Raw genomic sequence first — 11,003 nt, 5'->3', positions numbered from 1 at the left:
TACAATAAATATTTAAATTGCCTTTATTGACTTAAGCTCACAATGATTCTGAAAGAATTGCATTTTATTTGCTTAAAAATACCTGATATATTCACAAACAGAATCATTGCCTAAATTTATAATCATAACAAAATTATAAGAAAAGTAGTAGAAAATAAACAGTACTGAAAGACTGGTATTTGGATAAAACACCCAGACTATCACACTAGGCAAACAAATGTACCAAAGACAAAAATCTTCAGACAGCGACTGTCATAAAAAGCCACAAGCTTTAAAATGTATCTGTCCCTGAAGAATCTGAATCGCCATGTATACTACTCATACTCTGTTCTTGGTTATCTATGTCCACGGAAGGCAGCTTCACTGATACCTTTGCTGCAGAAACATGTGAATTTAAATGCGGGGCAGCATCCTCTCCTAAAAAAAAAAATAAAAAAAGCAGAACAAAACACATTATTTGCTGTCTATGACAAACAACTAAACTGTACTGAAGTAATCTCCATATTGCATCACTCCATGGAAATACAAAGACACAGACATCCTTACTGTCGACAGCTTTGAGGCATTTCAAAGAGTGATGTTTTAGCCATCACAGTTCTCTTTATCAGGTAACAAAGGGATTAATTTATTTGCATATACAGACTGGGTTGTATATACATACAGATACACACACGCACACATACATATATAAACTTCAAATATGTATACTGGGGTTTTCCACATAAATGAAATGAGATCCATAGATACTAACAGTATTTCTAAATTCCATCTATATGTGTATGTCTGCTTGCATCAAACCCTTAGAAAACATCCAGATTGTTCATGACCACATATCCATGTACAATCATAAAAATCAAAGCAATACAAGTTGAAGCCGTTGGCTACAAGTCCTATGGAGAAAAACACCCTATCAATGCTTCAGCTGTCCAAAACACAAGTGAGAAGTTGTTTTAGCTCTTCCCTATCTCCAACCCATTTCCCTAACTCATTAAGGGTCCTTCTTGCTACTCCTTTGTGGTTTATCTCCCTTCTTTCATCCTCTAACAGACTCCAGAGAAAATGTACACAGCCTCCCCCTTGGAGATGTGGCTTGCAGGACTTTACAAGCCACGTTCATCTTCCAGCAAGCCTGAGATGGCTCCTTGCCACTTCCCAGTCTTGCGATCTGACCCTGCAAAACGTGGGAGAGGGACAAGCCCCCGCACAGCCCAGCCACCGCCGTGCCAGCAGCCCCTGCAAGGAAGAGAGACGCGTCGTGCAGAGCTTCCAGCAGCACTGGCTGCTGAGCAGCTGCGAAAGATCACTGCAGTGCTGAAAAGTTCTCCCGTCTGGGAACCACGGGAGGGGTAGAAAACAACCTGCAGCCAGACACCAGAGATGGGAAGGGAGAGGGGTCATGGGCAAAAGTTACTATATTTAGCCAGAGGAAGGAGACAAGATGAATCAATACAGGGAGCAGCGGGAGCAAGACAGGAATCAGGCTACAGACACAGAGTGAAGGAGAACAGGAGAAATGGCACAACATTCACAAAACTACAGAAAGAGCATTTTGAGATTTCAGTTGCCCTTGGGACATTTATTTTAAGTGCAGCAGCTACAAGCAAAACAAACATATATAAATCTGTGTACAACAGCAAAGGCTCTCTCGGAGTTTGTTCTTATTCCAATAAGCTATAACAATTCTCCCTTCCTCTGTGATAGACTAGGTAATTAAAACACTATTTTCCCAATAAAACCAAGAAGTTAGGCTTTCTTTCACCCCAGTTAATTATCTACTATGTCACTGTAGTATTAATCTGCTTTCATCTGACTTGTAGCAAAGCATGCTTCAAAAGGCTAATTAAAACAACAAAACCCCACTGCTAAAATAAAATTTCATCCGGTGTTTTTCATGCTCGAACAGCAACCAAGAGCCTCGGATGTCAAACACGAACGAGGCCAAAGACAGTAAAGCCAGTACATGGAGCAACCTGTGCCAGCCAAGCCTCCTGCCCCCCGGGAAAGCAGGGCTCTGGAGAGGTAGCAAGAGCACGAGAGCATTTTTTTGTGCCCCCAGGGAATCAACACGTCACCTGCTCGCCACAGCCGCTTACGCACTTTGCAAGAAGCGTTGTCCATAGTTTCACTAGACTATCCTCAGTAGTTGGACAGCTTTCATCACCCCCAGCCCAAACTCCTCTACAAAGCACAGCTGTCAACGTTTGGGTTGGCGTGGACCTGAGCAAACCTAACACACGAGCAGTAAGAAGACATGAGAAATCCTACGTCTTCTGAACATGACTTGAAAGCACATTTATGGTAACACCACAAAGGTGTGCAAGCAATATATGTGTTTTGTTTTTCCAGAAGTACTTCCATGAGCTTAGTCTGTAGCCATGTTTGCGTGATAAAAATAGGTTATTCAGAAGGGGAACTGAAGAAATGCAAAGTGTTTATTTGGTTAGACATGAAGCTGACACACAGTAAAGACATGAATGTGTAATGCCTGAGGAAACTTTGTAAGTCATCCTAGATGCTAAAGCAACTCTCCAACACTATATGTAGTTTGATGCTTTCAAAGCTTGACTTTGTTAATAATTTCCACAGTCATGTCACATTCCATGATGTCATTGTTTCAACAGCTGTTTTCAGGTTTGTTAAAAAAAAAAAAAGAAAGAAAAGAAAAAAGAAAAAATGGAGGGAAAAAAAAGAATATTCCCTTATCCCAAGGCTCTATAGTAACTTCCCAAGCATTTGATTCTGGGGTGCTGAAAGAAAGTATCATATTAGTCTACATTCTTCCTAACACATACTCTAATACATTTTACAGACATACTTGAGTTCAATTTTATGATAGATATAAAATGCTAAAAGGACAGAAAAATTAAAAGAGTAATTCCATCTACTTGCTCAACAGAAAAGTTACCAGGTCCTGAGTTATCTAAATAGCCTTAAAAATAAGCTTAAAAATACCCAAAGTAAACATTTGCCTTTTTTAAAGACAGAAATCTGAAGTCTTTGACTTTGTTAGATGCATGTAGAAAATACAGAACCTGGATTTTCAGCATTCTAACTGTAAAAAAAGTACAGATATCCTATTTCAGCTGCATGGGGGATTCTGCTCCATGACTGTAACTTTCCAGGATAGAAAGCTGCTAGTCCTGAAACTCTATGTTGGCCCAAAGATACAACTACTAAGTTGTTCTCACATCTGCTTTAACATTATCACCTCTTGCTTAATCTAACCTTGTGCATGCACAGTGCATAAAACACATTCATATATACATCTAGAGATGGGCATGTGAATAAATACACAAAAAGAAGCACACAGGTTTAAATGTTTGTATTCCTGCTCACATAATGTTTTTAGGCATACAGATTTACTGATGTCAGGATCTGCCTTTTGCTGTACACCAGTGATAATGTTTGTATAGTCCCTGGCCAGCTCCTTCTTTAACAATGGGATATTCCATTTTATTTCTTTCTCCCCCTACCCCCCCATCAGAGAACAGCTCATAACCAATGCTAAGATGGTTTCCTCTTAAACATTGAGCTCTTCACTGCCACAAATATGCAAATTGCAATGGTGCTTATAATCTTCTGATATGCCATAAAAATGGAATGGAAAATTCCTCCATTTACAAAGCAGGGCAGGGCAGGGCAGGAAAGCAGGTAATCTTCACAGCTTTTTTCCCTCTTCTGAGGCTCTGGAAGTAGTCAGTACAATTTTGTAATCATGTGCTTAGAGGTATTTATAAAAATTTTCCTTGTTAAAATCCAATAACTGGAACATGTGACCTGAGGTGACCTCCAGTTCTCCAAATTCATTGTCACTGTCTAATAGAATACATTCATATAAACTGTGAAAACTGACACTCTTGGTAAGTGTGTAAGGGTGCTTGACTGGTAGAAATTCAACAGTGACTGAAAACATCTTGGTGACCCACTGACGGAAAAGGTCAGATTTCAGATTAGAGATTTTTCCTGTTCTTGGCAATCTATAACAAATTCATGTACAGTACTAAATTTCCAGATCTTTGTTTAACAGAAACATAAAAATTAATGGTGTGTCAACCATCCGGTGACCTGTGAAGGGAGTTTTTCTCTGAGAGGTACCGTCACACAGAGAGTATGCTATATACAAGTGTATTGTGAATGTATGCCAAATGGAAAAGGAATTAAACACACTGAAGGGAGGTTTGGTTACTAATACCATATGGCAACAATAAGAACAAAGAAAAATGTTTAAATCTTTCTTTTTAAATTTTTCTATTTGGCAAAATAAAAAGACTAAACAAGTCTGACTTTTAAGCCAAATAAAAACCACGTGCTTTAACTCCTTCAAGTCGGTGTACATACATTAAATAAAACTTCTATTTTTAATCTATCCGGATGTAAACCAGACCCATATCTTGTAAGTGAAAAGAGCTATCTTCAAGACAATAAATAGGGAGGGGTTTGAAGGATCAGGACCCAGGTTATTGTTTCAGTATAAAACCAGAATCATAATTACTGTAATTACCTACATATTACTTCCTAAAATTTAAAAACAAACATCACCCCCCAGCAACCCTCCCTCTACTCTCTAATTTAACAACTGAAGCAGCTAACTTCTAGAGCAAGAATAAACTTCCAAGCATATGTAAAAACAACTCCAGTGCAGTGCTCTCATTCCTTTAATAGCACGGGTTGATACGAATGGCTTGTTTCTTCTTCTGCCAGATTCCAGCTGCTTCACTTTGTTTATTACTGACTTCAAAGTTTAAAACACTGTCCTGTCCCAACAAATAACTTCCTCCAGATGGCATTATCTCAAGTGTTCAGAGCACTAGGGATAGCACAGCACCTGCAGATCTGTAACTCAGCATCTTAAAATCTTCAGTGAAAGTTCCTTTTTTTTGTGTGTGTGTGTGTCATTCCCCCATTTTGCTCTTTCCCTACAAAAAAATATTTACATCTAGGATATAGTTACAAAGACCATTAGCAGGAAAACAGAGTTGTCAGAAATTCCTTATAGTAATGACTGTAAACTAAAGTAGAAAACCTACAAGTCCACAGGTAACAGAACCACTATCAGTAGAAGTACTTTATCTGCCCCTCTTACCTGTAAGTAAAGATGTGAGATATGTATTTGTGCCAGTGGGTGTCCGATCTGTGTCTCCATGGTTATCTGTATGGTACCAAAGAAAAATTCACTCATTTTTGTACGTGGTTATACAGGCAAGATACCAAATATAGCAACCCAAGAAGCAGCATTTTCAGCAAAATCAAAATTATTCCAGACTTGCTGGGCTAACGTATACTGATAAGAAACATCCATATTTTGATGTAAGCAATTCTGAAGGCTACACTGAAAGGAGAAAATACACTGCAATGTCAGTCATGTTACTAATTATAATTATATATAGTATTTCCAGTTCAGACTCATGTCTAGCTATACCCAGCTATTAATTCAATGCTTCTGGAATTTAATGGCTTATACAGTTTAACGTGGGTATGGTAAGGAACTAGTCACATGGCCTCGAGGTGGTAAAGAATACAACATTCTCAGGAATAATCAGGACCATCAACAGTTTCTCAAATAATCCAATTGTTTGGACAAAATTATTCTCCATTCATTAGAAATTATAGCTCCGCCACTTTTCTAACCTTGGCCACCTTGAATCCGTCTGCATATTTCTGTTACTGTGGAGAAGGTGTCCTTTCTCAGCTCTGCCAGAAACGAAGCAAAAATGCTTAAGCATGTGTGCTTTTTAGGGCACGGACTCTGTAAATGCTTTGCTAAGCATAGGGCCCCTGCCTGCAGGTCAGACCGCCTGCCACTAGGACAGAAATACAAAAAGCAAGAACAAGATGCTCAGCAAATGCATGCAGTTCTGTTTTCGTAACTCAGAAAGAGACTGCCCCTAACTTAGCCGGTTTCAGGACAAACAGAAAAGAATCTAGGCAAACTTAGGCCAAATTTCTAGGGCTGAGTTACATGAAAGGGATAGATTTACAATTAAAACACTTCAGTTGTTTTACAGAAATGGACTGACATCTGTAGGACCTGAGCCAAAAATGTCTGGATTTAAAAGCATGAGTCTACTGCTTGAGCTGAAAAAACATGGTTTCATTCTCAAAGGCTTCAGCCAACTCATAAACCTCCATAAGTGGGCCGCAGACACCAGCGGAGACAGAAAACTATATAGTATGAGTTCAGTTCAAGTTTTGACCTAAACTTGGCAAATTCCACCTTCCCATGGTGTAATGTACTTACAGAAACTCTGCATACAAGCACACAGAAAATAAACATGCATACACACACACACGCTTTTCTTTTTGTTTGTTTGTTTAAACCTTAATGTATATCCTAGCTATAAATATTTCTGAAAGAAAATAAATTCAGATCCCGAGTCAGTAAAGGAGGGTGGGACGCAGGCTAAACAGCTAACAAATTTTCAAAGCAGAATATTTGAAAATTATTTTTCCTACTCTCACATCTGAGTTCAAGGTTCAGTGTTTTTCCAAAACATGTTATATTCCCACCAATAGCAACACGAAACAGAACAAAAACTAGGAATACATAAAATAAACTAGAACCAGATTTTTCAAAATCCTAACACAGAGACCGGTAGGGAAGGGCAGACAGAAAGCAGCTCCAAAAACATCTAGGAATGAGATTGCAGAGTTTACTAAATAAATATTTCCTTTTGGTGCCTAAAATCTGCTCCGCTTCTTTAGGTCTGGCATATTTTGCTCTGTCGAATATCTCATTGCTTAACAAGTTCGTTCCCTGGCCACAACTCTTGCTGTTGTTTCCCAGCAAATCACTTCCAAAAGATGTGTAATGATCTTTCCAAATAACTACAACAATTATTAATAATAAGAAGAAATATTAAAAGTCAGTTTGATTTTTCTGTACAGATGCCTGTGATTTTTGGATGTGCAATTGGCTAGGAACAAATAGTCTTTTCTTAACTTTTAAGCACTGCTGCTTCTTGACTGCAACCATTTTTTCGAGGCGAACCAAGATGAGGAGTCTGCGGTAAACCTTGAACCAGCAGCTTTTATTTCAAAATAAAAAAGGAGAAGGAGTTGGTTCATTACTGGTCCAGAGTCCTTGAAAAACACCAGGAAAATGTGTATCTTGTGCAAGGGCTGGGGGGATGAGTAATCTCTAAATCCACAAGAGACAACCTAGGTAAACAGCTGGTGGAATCAGGAGAATCTGACAAGTGATAATTAAAAACTGCATATCTAATTGTGTAATTAATATTTTATTTCTTCAGTAAAACTAAGTGTCACCTTCATACCAATCTTTTTCTCATTTTCTGCAAGATCTAACAGGCAAGTGGACAGGAAGGTAATTTTAAAAGTATGCTTCTATAATATATTCAGCTCTGTTATTCACACCTTCATGTTTGGGGATCGAAGAGACATTTTAATGCCAGTATCTGAAGCAAAATAAAGCAGCTCAAAAAAATCCCAACAAACCAACTCAAATGATCCATAGTGGGAATTCACACTAAATTCTAAGATAAAGTTATGCAGACTTCCCTCAGGATGCAGAATCGTTCACTGCAATCCTAGCAGCAGGACTGGCTCCACAGAGACCTCATATCTTAACAATATTAATTGCAGCAATACTGCCTCCAGCTTATCTACATCATACCACAGTGCTAGACATAATAGCATTCATAGCCTACATGGGGAGTGGCAAGTAAAAAACAAAATTAAAGAAATCATCTTTTTAATTCTTAAAAGTTACATGACCTGTTTTTATTTAAAAATAATTAAAAAATAATTTACACAAATAATTAAAGTTGAACAAACAAATTCAGTGATGTTTCATCATAAATAAGAGTTGCAGTGTGTTTGAAGATGAACATCTTTCCAGTTGACACTTAAAATGAAGATGGGCGTCCCAGTAAGGGGATCCCCTAAGCAAATGATGCTCTTTTATAAGTTAGCCTACTGGCCAGGATACGTATTGGGTTACTCTGGAATCCCATCCTGCCTTCAGATCAATTTGGCCTACGCAGTTAAGTTACCAACAGTTACCAACATGCTGCTTTTACGTAGTCTTTGATGCGTGGTTGTCCGTATCACTTGGGATGCACATATGACAATCTCTTCTTATCAGACACGTTCAGTATGTTGCAGGTCAAGACTGAGCATGTTATCCGCAGCAATGCTTGCACTACATATGCTTACTAAGCATCGCACGCTATCCAGCCCTATTAACTCCTCAGCTACATGACTATTAAAAAATTTGTTAGGAATGTTAAGAGGACAACTTTCAGCGAATCGGTGTGCAAAGTCACAAAGTACTTTCTATCACTTAAGAGCATGATGGGAGACCTTGATGAGCTCCCTCAAACAGACAAGATGATTTCGTGGGCAAGGAGGTTATGTCCCCCTCCAGCCATGGCAGCAATCTGCACCCAGATTTGAATGAAAGCTAGGGGATGGGCATCAGGAAGAAGACAGAAAACTTTCTGTACTGCACTAACTGAAGGGCAGTGCTGCAAGGCAGAATTTTCTCATTCCACGTCACTCTTCACATGTAATGGACTCACTAAACACATTCTTATAATAAAAAATTAAATAAGATATATTCAGCATAAAAAAACTGTTCAAACAACAAGTGTTTTTCTAGATGGCCACAAACAAAATAGCTGTGTTTCTCTGTTCTGAATACTTAAATACTCACATGACCCTATGCATTTGTTTTGATGATTTTCACTTACAAAGTCATGGGATTCTCCATATGGAGACAGTTTGCCAAAACTCCTATTACTGCACTACCATTACAAAGATCTGACATATTAAAATGCTTATACCTACAGCACAATTACTCAATTTTTGTAATTACATCTTTTAAAAAGATGATGAATATTTTCCCCAGAAAAAAACAAGACAGAACAAAACCAGTCCTACACAGTTAGCATTTTCCAGTGATGCTTTCTAATAAACACTGGAATGTCTCTATGCACATTTCTAGCACGTATACTGACAAACTTGTTAAAAAGACCTCCTTTCAAGCCATGGCCACTAAAGGTCTTACCATTTGTGCATATCAATTAACTTTGAAAAATGTATTAGGAATAAGCAATTCTAGGAAGTTTAGACAGGCAAGCAATTTTTCTATTAGCTCAGAAAAAATACTGTAGTAATCTACATAAGCAAGCATATGTTCAAATAAGGAAAACATTAAATGTCTTTACTGGAAGATCTGCTAGGAGACCACCATTATGCAAGTGCCCAGAGCCTATTCTGCCAAAGACTGTCTAAGCCTTCTTGAAATGAGTACCCAGTGTGATGACAAGTAACACTGCCTCTACAATTTAATGCCCAGGACCAGGAACTTGGAAGGTCTGAGAGTAAATATATGTTTTTATCCTGTGCTATTTTAAAGTTTGTTAAAATCTAAAATGTTTAAACTTTGTGCAATAAAGATAAGCATTCCTCCTTGTAAAAAAAAAACCACAAAAAACCAACAATCCAAGAACCTTGGCCTGTTACATGGGAAAGAGTAAAAACAAAATTCCTTTGCAATACTTGGGTGAATCTGAGCTCTAAATCAGTAGAATAAATGAACTGCAGAAACATATTGCTCTACATCTATGCTGCATATTCATCACACTACATTACCTTCTTAACTCTTTCCTGGGCACATCACTACTGATTTTAATATGACGCACCCCTCCCTTTCTGCTAACCACTATAAAAAGCGTGGAAAACACTGCAGACTGCTCCCAGCAACACTGTGCCTCTTAGAGATTTCACTACCGACCAACAGTTCCCCAGCAGCAACAGTGAAACCAGCAACTGTTGTTAGCAACCCAGGAGCTGCACTGCACAAATCTTCGAGCAGCAGTCAAGCAGTGCCTTCTGAGACACTGAACATACTCGTTTGCATTAGGGTCTCATCTGGGCAGATGTTCTTTACCTCTGAAGCTGCACACACACACACACACACAGAGAAGTTGAAATTTTGAACGCTGGCTGCATTAACTGATGGTGACAACTCCTTCTACTATCTACTGCCAAGTTATTTTAGAAAGCTTTGCAGCTCTTTGACATTCACTTTTCCCAGTTCAAGCTGTTGGTGCCAAACCTGGCTTGCACTCAGTTCATCAATACCTTTCTTCATTGCTTTGGGCCACGAGCATGATTAATACAGCCTGTAAGCCGCCTGAATGAAAATCATTTATCAGTTGTCTGGGTTTAAATATTCTTGGCCAAAATACAGGGAAATCTGCACGGCCAAGGAGCGTGTACGAAAATCCAGTCGGCACGTGTGGGAGCAGCGTCCTTGCAGAGGTGTGGGCTACTGCGTGCTGGTGGGACACGACTCGTGCAGGTGAACGGCACAGATGCCTGGGTCTGTTCACTGCTCTAGAGCACACGCTGCAATTCCTGAAGTTATACAGGGTTCACAGGAAGAGCAATTATGGAAAGCTCCTTAAGAAAGCAGCTTTTGCAAACCCTCCATATATCTGACAGTGACATAAACCCAATTATTTAGCACAATCCTAATCTGCCACAATGATACCCAGTGTCTACCAGTAGGAAAAGCACAAAGGCAAAAAAAAAAAAAAAATCTTCTTTCATGTGTCTCATGGGATTTAATGGGTCCCCAGTATTTTACTTGAAACAAATTCATTCACATTATATACACACACACATGCACTCCCAAGTTCAGGAACGCTTACTCTGCAAGTATTAGATAAATCAATCTGCTTTCTAGGAGTTTCTTGCACACGCTCACAGTAAGACCAGAAATCTTAAAAACATTATCCATTATTTTCTTTCTCTCCCTCTCTTAAATATCATGAAAGAACAGAGTCCAGAATGTACTTAAAATTCAAGGCACATACAAGTCGGGGAATATGTTTCCCCTCATCATTACTCTGTCACTGAGAGTTACACGGCCTACACAAGAGCAGAAGAGAACAAATGCTTAAAGATTATCTTTCTTTACACAAGGCAACATTTGAACGTCACTGTTATTTGATGCAATGTTGGGGGCTTTTTTA

At 38.8% G+C, this 11,003-nt stretch overlaps 1 protein-coding gene across 6 annotated transcripts in view; it reads right to left on the bottom strand.

The window, feature by feature from the left end:
• The window catches only part of KIAA0586 (KIAA0586 ortholog), a 74,195-nt gene continuing 63,192 nt past the window's right edge, over nt 1–11,003 (bottom strand). For all 6 annotated transcript variants that reach the window (XM_075029554.1, XM_075029556.1, XM_075029555.1 and 3 more), the window contains 2 exons: nt 5,084–5,149; nt 1–417 (listed from right to left, as the gene is read on the bottom strand). In XM_075029554.1, the coding sequence (XP_074885655.1) occupies nt 272–417; nt 5,084–5,149 (212 nt within the window). In that variant the 3' untranslated portion in view covers nt 1–271. The remainder of the gene's footprint in view (nt 418–5,083; nt 5,150–11,003) is intronic.

This window comes from Buteo buteo, chromosome 6 (genome assembly GCF_964188355.1).
Source record: "Buteo buteo chromosome 6, bButBut1.hap1.1, whole genome shotgun sequence".
Classification (NCBI taxonomy): Eukaryota; Metazoa; Chordata; class Aves; order Accipitriformes; family Accipitridae; genus Buteo; species Buteo buteo.
Note: the sequence above shows the minus strand (reverse complement) of the source record. Positions and strands in the feature narration are given on the sequence as shown.